Source organism: Rana temporaria, chromosome 1 (assembly GCF_905171775.1).
Source record: "Rana temporaria chromosome 1, aRanTem1.1, whole genome shotgun sequence".
Classification (NCBI taxonomy): domain Eukaryota; kingdom Metazoa; phylum Chordata; class Amphibia; order Anura; family Ranidae; genus Rana; species Rana temporaria.
The window spans coordinates 324371247-324386178 of NC_053489.1; the positions used below are offsets into that span (position 1 = coordinate 324371247).

Below are 14932 nucleotides of genomic sequence, written 5' to 3' on the forward strand. Positions count from 1 at the left end.
CCGCCACCGCACCTCCCGCCCCAGTGTGAAAGGGGCCTAAGACCCCTTTCACACTGAGGGCGTTTTGCCGGCGCTATAGCGTTAAAAATAGCGCCTGCAAGCCGACCTTAAACTGCTGCTCTATTTTCTCCAGTGTGAAAGCCTGAGGGCTTTCACACTGGTGCGCTGGCAGGGCGTCAGAAAAAGTCCTGCCAGCAGCTTCTCTGGAGGTGAACTGCTAATGCGCTCTTGCCCATTAAAATCAATGGGCAGCGCCACGGTACGCCGCTGTATCGCCGCATTGCGGGCGGTATTAACCCGTTCTAGGCCGCTAGTGGCCGAAATGCGCCACAAATCCGACGGTAAAATAGCTGCGTTTTCACTATTTTCTGCCGACGCTATGGGCGTCGGCAGTATGAAAGCGGTCTAAAGGTCAAGCTGAATGGCCAGATTTGGCTTGGTTGTCCTTGCAAAACTCTGGGTGCTACTGCAGCTGAAAGCCATTACTACTGTCACTGAAGGACAAGTTCCCGCTGTGTGGGCCATGAGCATCTTTGGCTGGTAGAGAACAAGTGGCCTCAGTGTCATTTGGTTGTTAGGACACTGGTGGCTGGCTGTGTTCTATCAAACAAGGTCATCATTGGTTGCTAGGACATCAACAGCCACGTGATCGTCGTCGGTTACTATGCACAATAGCAAACAATGTGCGCACAAAAAAAACATTGTGGGTAACTCCCCAAATCCATGCCAGACCCTCTTACTGGAATATTGGTTGACGCTCTCCTTTAGAATAAGAATATCCACTGCACATTTTACCTGTGGCCTTATGTTACTTGGTGAAAGGCTTTGATTGATGCTCTTTGCAGGACTTCCAGGATGAAGTTGCTCTTTGTCTATGTGCAGAGGATCGTTTGGCCCAAATGCTGGTCAGTGGAACTCTTCTGCAAGAAGTGTCTTGAGAGGCTTCCTTGAACAGAAAAAAGGCTGACACTCTTACAGGCAAGACCTTCTATTCCCAAGACCAGGGAAAGTTCTAGTCATTCCTCTCAAGTCTAAGTTTGGAACACATCTTTGTGTGAAGATGTGGAATAGTCGTGCTCTAAGCCTTCTTCACAATGATGGGGTACCCATACTTGTCAGAAAGGGGAAACACCTGCCAACCTCTTTGGCCTTTTAGTCCCAAAAATCTCTGATGTTTGGGTCAAGAGCGTACAGTAATTTACAGGTGCTAAAAACTGGAGTTTTGGACTTTCTCTTCCTTTCATGTTTTGTAATTTTGCCTTCTTCCCGGCAAAGGAGGACTGATGTATTTGCTGCTGTTCCGAAGCTTCTCTCTCGGCGAACCGTTGTTCCAGTCTCAAACAAATACTTTCAGGGTTTCTACTCAAATTTGTCCACAGGTTCCTTAATACAGCAATTGGCCCTGATGGTATTCAGTCTACAGTTCTAAGAGAATTTTGGGCCATCGTTTTTGGACCATTTACTGATCTTTTCAATCAGTTTCCTTTGTCAGATGGCTATCCTTGTACCTATCCACAAGGGTAGCAAGGTAGAAACTGGCAACTACAGGTCAGGAGGTTTAACTTTTGTTGTGGAGGGTGGATTTGATTTCAATAAAGTCTATTTAAATCCAATTTTTTATTTAATTTTTTTTTAAGCACACCTGTCGGCTCTGAATCGCTGTTGACTCGCTGACCGTCCAATTCACTTTAATGGGACGGCTGGTGATGCAGCAGTGGCACAACAAGGTGAGGGACGTTGTGGCAGCAGGTGAGTGGATGCCTGCTAACGGGCGCTGCCATGCTGGCTCTGAATCTACAGGTACGCTTTAAATATAAGGACTCATTCTTGCTGGTAGTTAAGATCTTGAATATGTACAAACAAAATGAAGATTTCCTATTTAGAATAATCAGCTGCCAGGTTAGTAAAACTACAATATCGGATTCAATTATACAGTTTGTAGTGCCTTTACAACCACTAAAGATCCTGTGTCTGTACTGTGTTCCAAGTAACAGCTTTTTCATTGAAAGCCGATATGCAAAGACTTTTTAAAGCTGGGTATACATGGTTGGTTGGTTTTATTTTTTTGGGCTGAACAAAAACTACAAGTGAGGTGGGTGGAAGAATCCTCCTCACTGCAACACCGTATTCTGATGGCTGGACTCTCCGCTGCCACAATCGACTTCTCTCAAACAGGGAGGGCCACACTCAGATTGATATTCGCCAGTCCCTACTGAACCAGCCAAATTTTGATGGGCCTGTAGTTGCCTTTTAGAAGTAATTAATCTAACGTGCTATAAGATTTTATACACTGTGTCTCCCTGACTCCCTCCATTATAGATGAACGTATTTGGATAAAGGTGTTTAATCGCGTTCAGGGTTAGTAACTTTGAGCATAAGGTTTCATCTCTTACTCAGTATAGCAGGTTGTGTGTAACATGAGATCAATTCTCATACATTAAGTGCTTTGGGCTATGCCTATTTAAAGTGTATCTGCTATCTGGGCTCTTTTTAGATCTATTCACAACTATATAATGTGTTAAACTCTATGAGACCTAGTTAAATGCACTGCCGCTAGGCCGAGAACCACTTGCTGTTGATTTATTTCTGGATAGCAGCCTTTCAGCCACGGCAACCTGGTCAGCATGTCTCATCTGGCCCGCAACTGGTAGTGCGTCATGCCAATTTGGGATTTTGGGGGAACCCCCACGCCGTTTCTTTGGCGTAGGGGGTTTCCCTTAAAATCTATACCAGACCTAAGGGCCTGGTATGCTCTTGGAGGGGGAAGCCATGTCGGTTTTTTATTTAAAATTTGGCGTGGAGTTCCCACCTCATGATAAGCCACTGGCAAAGTCCCCTGTCCTGGAGGCGACTTCAAGTCGTGCTGTAAGTCGCCCCCAAGTCGCGCTGTGGTTAACGCTCAAGTCGTGTCCAAGTCGCACACAAAGTAGTGTTGCCCCTGTGTGAACCGTCTCTAAAGCGATGCGCAAACTGTTGATGCTATATCAATCTTGTATAATAATGTAGCATCCTCTACTTAGGTGCTAGAGAAGAATTATTTTTTTGGTTAGAGCAGGTCAATTTAGGCAGGTCAAGCTGGAAGCTTGGCTTGTTTTGATCTGTGTGGGCTGGGAGTGGCTCAGAGTAGGCTGGTGACTCAGATGGCATCACTCCACTGTCTCCTCAGAAGAGAGGTGGAGCTGTCTGGGGTGCCTCAGGGAGCCCTGACCAATACCCAACCAAGATTGGCAGGGGGCAGGCCTCCTTGAAATGCCTAGCCTCAGCCCATCTGGGGGTGGGTGGGGGGGTTGTCGTGTGGAAGAACTGAGGATGGAGTGCTGAGCTGTTTGGGTCTTTGAGGCCGCTCCCCAGTCTGGGGGGGTGGCCTTGGGCCTCGGCTGCAGGATGGATCCCTTCAAAAACGTATGAAGGATCTGAACAGGAGGCACAGAGAGGAGTCAGAGGACAGCAGGAGCTAGTACTGCCGGGCAAGTCTTCAGGAGGCAACCACCGGCTTGTGTGCAACCAGGAGGGCTGGTGAGTGACATGTATTATCGGGAGGACTGGAGAGGCATGCCAGAGAGGACTGGGAGAAAACAGTCAGAGCTGGGTGTGGAGCCAGTAGGTATTGCAATGTCACGGTCAGTGGAGTTGGGAAGCTGCAGCCAAGAGGGCTGACTGGGAGCAGTAGTCTGTTGGGACCGCTAGAGCAAAAAGACTTTTCATATTTTCTTCTACATTATAAGGACCCGCGGTCCCTGCCTGCAAAGGGCAATTGCTGAGGCCTAGCTGAGCCAGTGTCAGGCCTAACCATGTGCTAGCTGCTCTTTCAGGAAAGCGTTGTGCAGGAGGAAGAGAGAGGGAGTCATAGTCTGCAAGCAAGTGTTGTGCAGAAGGAGGCTGGAGAAATGTCATGTACAAAAAGTATATATAGTTCTGTCCCAAATTCACTGTTCTAAAACTCCAATCGGCATCCCATGTATTCCCATCCATATCCAAGTTCAAATTCCTCAATAAAAATACAAAAAAAACAAGCACATGGGTTTTCTGCCTAAAGTGTGACTGAGGAATGAATGCCAGGCTAGGCAGGGTGACAGGTGGCGCACAACTTTTAGCAGCCCCTACGGGGGGCTACTGCTACAATAATAATGATAGTCTGCTGGTGATCAGTACAATACATACATAGAAATAGCCCTGTGTTGGTGGGAGCCCTGGGAATGGCAGAGGATCAGTGTGCATTGGATAAGGCAGCTGACTCGTCCCCTCCCTCTGCCATGTTTCTCCTCTCTCTGCTCTGTATGGGGAGGCGTGAGAGTGGTAAGAGGGTGGAGATCACTTTGCTGTGACTTATCAGTCATTACCCTGATAGAGAGTACAGAGGCTGACTTTTCCCAGCCACGCTGCCTATTGACCTCCCTGGTTTCTCTGTCCTTATGAATGTAGAGGCAAGGCGGCTAGCCCTCTCCTGTGAGTATAAAACCACCTCTATCCCTCTTTCTGCTGACTTGCACAATAAACTTTATTGTGTAAGAGAATCATAATATGCCCATATATCGTCTGTATTGTTTTTCTGCAGTTAACTCTTGCCTGTCTTTGTAAATGCTGACATTTGAGGTTTTTGATTAGAAATGTTAGTTTTATTTGTATTTTTTTTCTTCTTAAGGTTGCTGTAATTGTATAATGCATTTTACTGGATGTTTTCATAATTTTTCAGTTTTCCCTGCGATGTTTTATAAATAAATTTGATAGCTTTTGCATGTGACATGTTTTGATACTTGGTAATGCACTAGTGTGTGGCTTTGTTGTGCTTCAGTCAAGTTGGAGACAGTACACTTCAAGTGATTCATAACATTGGGGTAGTTCACACCGCATGCAGTCCAGTGCATTTTTACTTTTATTTTTTTCTGCAACAAAAACATGTGGAAAGTAGGTTATATGGGTTTCAATGTCATAGTTCACACCAGTGCTTGCAGTTCCAGAAAAAAATTAATGAAAAATTAGAGCATGCTGTATTTTTTTTTTTTTCCCTGGACTGGAACACTGTAAAACGCATAAAAAATACACTGGAACGCATCTAAACGCACTGGAAAACGCATGTCCTTATCTAAAGTTAAAGAGGGGGGGGGGGGGAGTGCTCTGGACTGCACCAAAAATGCACTAGAATGCATCAAAAACATGCATGCAGAAAAGCATATGGAATGCATCCGGACTGCATTTCTATGGTGTGAGCTGGCCATCAAAAAAGGTGTTTGCATGTGTTATTGCTTTCCAGCACGTATTAAACAATTTTTTTTTTTTTACAAAGCTTTAGTACCAGTGTATTGTCACATTCTGCTGCCTATTGTAGAATGCTGCAGAAGTCACGTGGCGGCCAACTGCGCATGCGCAATGCGTTCCAACCGCAAGGGCGATGCGTTCCACAGGATTTAAGATACTACCCTTCAGTGAACCCATCACAATTTGTCACGGAAGTGACGTATTACCATACACGGAGCGGGGGGGGAGAGAGAGACACATTCAGAGCGACAGAGATATAGAGATAAATTCAGAGCGAGAGAGGGATACAGATATAGAGATACTGAGAGAGAGAACGGGGGCTCAGGGAGGGGATTACCTCCCCTATGTTCATTACTTCCCTTATATAAAATATATGTTCACGATCTCTCTCTCTCTCTCGCTCTTAATGTATCTCTATTTTTCTCCTCTCCTCTCCTCTCCTCTCCTCTCCTCCTTGTATGGTAATACGTCACTTCCGTGACAAATTGTGATGGGTTCACTGAAGGGTAGTGTCCTAAATCCTGTGGAACGCATCGAACTTGCGGTTGGAACGCATTGCGCATGCGCAGTTGTCCGCCGCGTGACTTCCGCAGCATTCTACGATAGGCAGCAGAATGTGACAATTCACACACGGGCAACCCGACTTACAGCGCGACTTTGCAAGGCGACTTCAGCGCGTCTTGGAGCAACTTGCAACGCGACTTAAAGTTGCTTCCAGGACAGGCGACTTTGGCTGTGGCCAATCACAGAATAATCAGCTCTGTGGGAGGGAGGGGTTTGCCTGAGTAAAATATTTTCTTTTCCTGTAAAGTTGCTTCAGTTAAGACAGAGATCGGACTTTGGAGGCGACTTCCATTGAAATTTATGGGTACAAGTTGCCTACAAGTTGGCTTGAAGTAGTACAGGAACCTTTTCGGAAGGCGGAGCGACTTCAGTAGTGTGCATTAAGACAGCTCCATTCACTTCAATGGAATTTCTCATGTCGTGTGACTTGGGGGCGGATCCCAAGTTTCTGTAGTGTGGACCAGCACTTAGAGTCCACAAAAACTGGTGGAAGGCTACATTTTCAGTATCGTTCATACTAAAAATTTTCAGAGAGTGAAACCACTATAGGTTCGCAGATGTGGTCGTTCGTTCAGGTTGGATCTGACCACACAAACGAGTTGTCTCTGCCAAAGTTGGGGTTTATGGGAAAGATTAGTGAGAGGACTTGCAAGCCTGCCCAATCTTTTTACTATCAAACTACGGCCCTCGAGCTGTTGCGGAACTACACGTCCCATGAGGCATTGCAAAACTCTGACATTCACAGACTTGACTAGGCATGATGGAAATTGTAGTTCCTGAACTATGGATGGCCATAGTTTGGAGACCCCATGTCCTAGATAATGGTCGGTGGGAGGGAATCTGCTGCTGCTGTCAAAACCCTTATATTGTTGCCTTATGTAGCCAAAATTAGCCCAATATGGTGATAGTCATCTCGTGTCATTTAATCAACTCTTTTTTTTATTTATTTTATTTTGTGAACCTATTATAAAATTCCTGCTGTAAACCTAGTGCTTGGTACATGTGTAGGCAATCGCCTAGTCTTTACAAGTGATATTCTCATGAACTTGTGTAAGCTTTTAAATATATGCTAGGTCAACAAAACAAAAGATCCCTTGCAGTGTGACTGTGCCTGCACAGCAAGGGTTAATAACTTGCATAATCATCCACCCATCCCTGCAGTGTCCTTTTTTTTTTTTTTTTTTTTTTTTTTTTTTTTTCTCTCCCACTCTCCAGCAGTCTAGGGTCCCAACATCAAGACCAAAGCATGTTCCATAGCATTGGACCTGATGAGAGCGAAGGACTGTCCAACACTGTAGCATGGTTGAGCGCCACCTGCAGAGGATCAGTTTTCTCCTGTCTCCTAACTAAAACAAGCCATTTACCCTTGCAGTGGGGACGCAGCCCCACTGCAAGGGATAATGTTTTGGTTGCCCAGAATTATGCTTTAATGAGTTCATTGTCGCTCTCCATTTGCTTTTGAGTACAGTGCATCGTTCTGGATTATCCATTATTTTTATATATTTAATGTTATAATTTTAATATTATTGGTTTTTAGTTATTGCAGATGGCATTTTGTAAGCTTCACATATTTATTTTTCTTTGCCAATGTGATGGTGCTCAGGGTGCCATATTGTCTTCACTTGATGATGACTGTCTTCACTGTGTTCCATGGTGTGTGTATATATATGTATATGTGTGTGTGTATGTGTGTGTGTATATATATATATATATATATATATATATATATATATATATATATATATATATATATATATATATATATATATGTATATATGTGTGTGTGTGTGTGTGTGTATATATATATAATGTATATATGTGTGTGTGTGTGTGTGTGTATATATATATATAATGTATATATGTGTGTGTGTGTGTGTGTGTGTATATATATATATATATATATATATATATATATATATAATGTATATATGTGTGTGTGTGTGTGTGTGTGTGTGTGTGTGTGTGTATATATATATATATATATAATATAAAAAATAAATAAAGTGCCTCTGTTTAACCTCAAATAAAGTTCAGCTGCTCTAGTAGGTCTTGCCTGACATTTTCTTAGTCACATTCCTACAGCACAACCCATGGTCTGCAGAGAGCTTCCAAAGCATCAGAGGGATCTCATTGTTTAAAAAGGTATCGGTCAGTAGAAGCATTTCCAAGGATATATATATATATATATTTTATTTTTTTTAGTTGTAAGGCTAAAAATATGTATTTTATTTGATTTTAAAACAGAGAACAGAAAAAGATGAACAAACATTACAGGTGTATACCAATGACAACATCAGAGGTTGTTTATACCTTCCTTTCATCATATAACCTCCCCTACCCTTTGCAGTCTCTTAATTCTTAATATTATTGACCGTCATTGGCCCATTCCTGTTCATATTACTCCAATTCCTAATCCTTAAGTTTACCTAAAACACACATTTAAACATTTAGGTATCTATTCCCCCTCCCCTCAAGGCCTCCTCTTGTCCTCGAGACAGGGGGGAGAAACTTTCTATCCCTCTCTTAATCTATCTTATTCTGTTTCAGTTAACCTTTTTACTCCCTATCCCCCCCCCCCCCCAAGAAAAAAAAAAAAGGGGAAACACCCAGGCAACCGCTCCCTCTCCTCCGCACCCGCAGGTTCCACTTCCTCCTCTATTCAGTTTAAGTCGCTAATTTTGGAAAGAGTGTGTTGAAGCATTCCGCTCCCGTTATGATACTCCTCAAACTTTAACTTTCGCTCATATCTGCTCGGTAAATTCAATGTATTAAAAAAATGCCTCAGTTGCAGTGCCCTCCAAAAATCCAATTGATGGGGTGTGCCTCCTGTTATCTTCTGAATTGTAGGCCATACTCCCGCCTTCACAGAATGAGAGGCTTGAAACAGCCCCTGTTCTACCAGTTTACTAAAAGATCCCTTCATCAATCCTGGTCCAAACTGTGGGTTCCCCAATATGGGGAAAAGAGGTGAATCTAATGTTGATAATTTTCCCATAGCAAATAATCCATATCCCATCCGAAGAGTAGGGCCTATCAACGGGTGCCTCTTCATATCTTTCGGGAGCTCCCTATAACACCATACAGCTCGCTGGAGCATACTACCACACTGAGCCTGCTCCAGCCCTGGCCATATTTTTTCTCCACTATGTCTACTCCAGTCGATCAGACGGACCAATAAAGCCGCCTGATATTATCTATAAATGTCTGGGGCTGACACACCTCCGTCTCATTTAGATAATGACAATGTGCATCCCTTAACTCTTGGACGTTTATTTTCCCATATGAATCTGCTAAACAAAGATTGTGCCTGTTTAAAAAAAAAAAAAAATGGTATAGTGATGGGGGAGTGTCTGAAAAAGGTACAGAAATTTCGGTAAGATATTAATTTTAATAATGTTACACCACCCAAACCACGAATGGAGCCCCTTCTGCCATCCATCCAGGAGGATCCACTCCCTGGCTAACAATGGTAAAAAAATTAGGCTTATATACTTGTGTTAGATCCGCCGGGATGGAGGTCCCCAAGTATGTCAAAGCTGTGTCTGTCCATTTAAATTTATAGTTAGATTTCAAAGTTTTCAGTTCTTCCTTAGGAATCGCCACTCCCATCGCTTCAGACTTTACATAATTAATCTTAAAATTTGCTAACTTCCCATATGTCTCCAATTCTTGAAGCAGATTAGGGAGGGATACCATCGGATTGGTCAGATTATACATCATATCATCCGCGTATGCTGAAATCTTATATTCTGTACCTCCCACAGACACCCCCCCTTAATATCTGGATTCAATCGGATCCAATAGGGGCTCCACCTACAAAGCAAATAAAAGTGGGGATAACGGACACCCCTGTCTTGTCCCATTTGATAACTTAAAAAAAGGGGCAGTACTCCATTCACTTTGACCTGGGCAGTCGGGTGGGTATAATTACTCGAAATCCATTGTAACATCTTATTACCGAACCCCATGTGTCTCAATATCAGGAACATAAATTGCCAATCTATGCGTTTAAAAGCTTTTTCTGCATCTGTCCCTAGAAAGACACATGGGGTTCGGGATAAGGCCACCAAATGGACTAAATTCAGAGTCTTAATCGTATTGTTCCCGGCTTCACGCATCTGCACAAATCCTACCTGGTCTTTATGTACCAGGCCGGGTATGTGCTGTTGTAGGCGCATTGCCAAAATCTTAGAAAAGAGCTTCAAATCCGTATTCAGTAGGGGTGCAACGGATCGTCACCGATCCGTGATCCTAACGGCCCACCCGGTTCGGATCGGCACACACCGCGATCCGCGGAGCGCTCAGGAGCGTAGGCCTAGGAAAGTCCCCGGCTTCGGCCTAGCTCCGGAGCAGTGGCCATCTTGCTCCACCCAGTCTGCTTGCCAGAGCCCAGGGAGGCGTGTCACGCTGTGCACTGGGCTCTGGCAAGCAGACTTGGAGAGGGAATGTAAGCAGTGAAGCACTGGTGTGAGAGGAGGGGGGGGGGGGAAGAGCACAATTCAGGGGTGGATTAAAGAGGAAGCAGGTGAGGCTGTTTGGGACTTGTTAAAATTACTATCTTGATGTTTTTACAGAATATATATATATATATATATATATATATATATATATATATATATATATATATATATATATATATATATATATATATATATATATATATATATATATATATAATGATATCGGTCTGTAGCTCCCGCACTGGGAGGGGTCCTTATCTTCCTTGGGTATAATCGCAATCATAGCTTTCAAAGTTTCAGTATGGAAAGAGCGTGTATCTCCTAATCTATTAAACATTTTTTACCATGAATGATCCCAGCGTCGGGAGGAGAAGTCTATAGTATTGAATAGTGAAACCATCTGGGCCTGGTGATTTGCCTCCTTTCCCCCTCTTGACTGCCTCCTGAATTTCTTCTATAGTAATTGGCTTTTCCATTTCCTGCCTTACTGCTGGTGTCAGACTCGTAATACCTGATGTTGCTATATAATTTTCCATTGCGGATTGGTCCTTTAGAACTTGTTTGCAATTTGTGCAGGGCACTATAAAAATCACCAAACCTCTGTGATGGCTCTCTAGGTAAACTAAGTTTTTCTCCTCTCGACCCTAAGATTGGTATGTAGGTCTTTTTGTTGCTCCCTCAGCGTACTAGCTAATTTCTTCCCACACTTGTTACCGAATTCATAATTCTGTCTCCTACTGTATTGCCCTTTTCTCTTTGTACAAGAGTAATTCGGTAATTTGTCTACGTGCCGCCAGGAGGTCTCTTTCTACCACTGGACTAAGACTCTTGTTTGTGTAAAAGTTCTAAACGTGAGATTTCTGTCAGGAGAGTCATTAGCTTTAATTCCCTTTCCCTCTTTATCCTTGCCCAGTGTTTCATCGGTACACCCCTTATCACTGCCTTGTGGGCCTCCCAAATCGCCCCTAGGTCACAATCTGGAGTGTCCTTAATCTGGAAATACCACCTTCCTTCCCTCTGTCTTCCAACACAACGGCATCTTGTAGGAGACTTTCATTCAGCTTCCAGGTCACCAATCCATGAAGCCGAGAATCCCCCAAAGTGTATTTCAGAAAAATTGGTGCATGGTCTGACCATGTGATTTTCCCTATTCCAACTTCTTTAACTGCGGGTAACTGATTATGTGGGATGAGATGGTAATCTATGCGAGAATATATCTTGTGGGGGATAGAATAAAAGGAATAATCTCTCTCTCTTGGGTGTGTCAGTCGCCATATGTCTATTAACCTCACTTTTTGTATCCACGGCAATATCCGTTTCCGGGTACCCGATGAGCCCCCAGATGAGGTTCTACACTTGGATCAAGGGGGATGTTCAGGTCCCCCCCTAAAATCAACTGTCCTTCCTGAAATCCCACCAGTTTATCCAAAAACTTTCCAGAAAAACATCCTGTTGCGTGTTAGGAGCGTAAAAGGAAGCCAAAGTTACCACTAGTCCCCCTATCGTCCCTATTCAACACTAGATGCTGTCCCCCAGGGAATCTGTAAGTGACCACTGGATCTTTTTTAAGATTAAAATTGATACCCCCTTCTTTGCCACTGGATTCGTGGCATGATATACCGTCGAAAAGGCTCTATTTCTGAGAACGGGTGGACCCCCTTTTCTAAAATGTGTCTCCTGAACAAATGCTATATCACTCCCCGTTTTCTTCAGTTCCTGTAAAAGTTCCCTGCCTCTTCTCTGGGATATTTAATCCCTTTGCATTAATTGTTATTATTGATAGGTCTTCCATTTCTACTCCGTCAAGGCACAGTTATACAATCTCAGAGATCAGGAAAACAAGAGCAACCCACTAGGGGATGCCCAGCAAGAGAGAGCGGTGCAAAAAAAAAGAGAAAAAAAACCCTAGCAATCCCCCCTCACCCTACCCTAACCTAATATCAATGGAGAAAGAAAGGGGGGGTGTATCCCTCCCTTCCTCCCCAGCGATATACAAAGCTATTAGCTTTAAACACTCTAATTCCCTTCCCCAATGAGTGTTAACCTATGGGGGGGGGGGGAATTGGTTTTGCATGCTCCTAAGAGGAGTCCCCGATTCCTCCTCCAGCTTCTTCCGTCTACTTCTCAGTACCCAATTATACAACTTAATTTACCCCAGCTCTCGATGTCATTTCCCCCCCCCCCCCCTATTATAATTTTATTTAGTCTTTTCAAAGGTGCTGGGTAAAGAGAGACAAAACTACTTTCCCTTCAAGTTTGCATTGTGGTACCCCCCCCCCTTAAACTACTTCCCTAAAATAGAAAAAGAGAAAGTGAAAAAAAAACATAAACGTAATGCTCTACGCTGGAGAGTGGCACTTGATATGTCAGGTAATATCTTCAGTTGAGCCTCCTTAAATTCTATTGTCCCTGCTTCCCAGGCTTTCCGCAAAATTGCCTCCCGGTGCGTAAAATAGTGCAAGCGGCATATCGCATCTCGGGGGCGACTACGATCTTTCGGTTTGGGGCCCAGAGCCCTATGTACTCTGTCCAACTCATAATTTTAAAGTCTTTCAATACTTTTTGAAAAATATGGTAAAAAGTATCTTGAAGATCCTCTTGCTCTGCTGGCTCTGGGACACCTCGTATACGCACATTATTGCGTCGACTGTGGTTCTGGAGGTCTTCCAATTGCAGCTGGGTTAGCTTCCACTTGGGTATGCTTCTCTTTCCAGCACACTCAACCCGCTGCTCCAAATCCTTCGATACACTCTGACCTTCTGCTGGACGATCCTCCAATACCTGTAGCTCTCCTCGGATTTTATCCAGGTCCCTGGAGTGTGCCTCTTCTACTTTTTGTAATAAGAGCACTCATATCTGCCCTAGTGGGGAGTGCTTGGATTAGTGACTTTAAATCCTCCATTTCGCTTTTCAGCTCTCCTGCCTCTCATAGGGGGGGGGGGGGTATAGTCCCGGCTAACATTGCCGACATACGGGTGCTCTGTGGGGCCGTCTGAAGAGCCTCCACGTCTGCTCTCACTGACATCTGAGGCTGGCCCGCTAGCATGTGAAAACCCCCACCAGACTGTCCTCCCACGTCCGTCAGCCCACTCCTACCTCCGGGACGCTGTCCCCCCCCCCCCCCCCCCCCTTGTATGGTCCTGAAATATCGTTGGATCTCTGGCTGTTGCTCTGCTACTCTGGCTGACAGGGCTGCCTTGCGGGTCGTTCGAGTTTCCCGCGACTTCATACCGCTATGCTCTCACCATGTGTGTACTGCGCACCTCCGTAAGCGCGCTCTCTGCCCTGCTCACTCCCCCACTTGCTGTGAACCCGGGCCTGCAATCTGCCGCTCTTCACTCCAGCTGTCCCGCTATCTCCGGCTGTCTCGCATGGAGCTGATGGAGGAGACGGGAGCTAACAGCTCTACACCCTCACCCGGCCATGCGCAGACCATGCCCCCCAGCCGGAGGCACTTTATATGATGGCAGGCGTGTACGGACTCCTATTTAACATGAGTTTGAATGTGATTGCTTCATTCTGAACACGGTTAGATCCCCAGTTATAAGAGGGGGTGTGTACACTTATGTAACCGCATTATTTTCATAATTTTTTTATTTATTTTTTTGAATTTTACAGTTTATAGGTCACATTAAAGGTGGAAAAAGTTCTGAAATGATTTCTTTGTTTTCATATATTTTTTTTTTTTTTTTTATCTCAGAAACCTGACAATTTTTAACAGGGGCGTGTAAACTTTTGATATCCAATGTATACCCAGCTTTATGAAATCTTTGCATATCGGCTTTCAATGAAAAAGCTTTTACTTGGAACACAGTTCAGACAGTGTTAAAGTGGTTGTAAAGGCAGAATTTTTTTTTTTTATATCCACTGTATGTATGAACGCTTGGGTATTTTACTAGAGGCTTATCCTATTCAAATTGTTAAAATTAGATTTTAGTCCTTTAACCCTCAGTTCACATCTGTGGGTGCGGCAATCGGAGCAATACCCGCAGTGAAAAGGTGCTGCTTTGCGGAATTGTGCAGGGCTACCGTTAATTCCGAATGGCATCCCCACACATTTAGACTTGCAGTTTCTCTGCAGGAACTGCAGAGAAATCGCATAATCAAAAAGACCATGTGATTTCCCTATGGGCCGTGTTTTTGAGGGTGCATGGGAGGCAGCCGGTCCCATGCAAACTCTGCATGCAAATATTCTAAGATGTGAACCTAGCGTCAAATCGGAGATTTGAAAAATCTGTAAAAACAACTGTGCAGAATGTGTTAATGGCTGCTAGGGAAGGCAGATATGACTGTGCCAAGTACAGTAACTTATAGCACAAATATGTACTGTGTTTAAAATTTTCCCATCCGGCAAATTGGTGAAATGTTTGCGTGTAAATGCACCAGTTTAATAATGTAGACCTACAGTGAGAAAATATGTTGCAGTTGCTGATTTTTCCTTTTTGATAACGCTACCTGTCGCTGGTATCATGATCCCCTGATGTCAGACGCTGGTGACGAAACACGTCAGGATACGTGCTACATTACTTCCGCCACCAGTTGCGACGCAGGTGGAATGCGGACAGCATGATTTTCATCTTTTATTATGCAAGTGAAATCTGTAGTTTTTAATAGGGATTTGTAGATCCTTTTATTTTTTTCTATCATGATCC

At 44.0% G+C, this 14932-nt stretch overlaps 1 protein-coding gene across 4 annotated transcripts in view; it reads left to right on the forward strand.

Moving 5' to 3' along the window:
* Nucleotides 1-14932, forward strand: part of ACO1 (aconitase 1) — an 88401-nt gene that overhangs the window by 5305 nt on the left and 68164 nt on the right. For 2 of the 4 annotated variants that reach the window (XM_040360286.1, XM_040360297.1), the window contains exon 1: nt 4347-4446. The exons of the other annotated variants lie outside the window; for them this stretch is intronic. In XM_040360286.1, the coding sequence (XP_040216220.1) occupies nt 4413-4446 (34 nt within the window). In that variant the 5' untranslated portion in view covers nt 4347-4412. Of the gene's footprint in view, nt 1-4346; nt 4447-14932 lie in introns of those variants that run through there. 4 annotated transcript variants of the gene reach the window in all.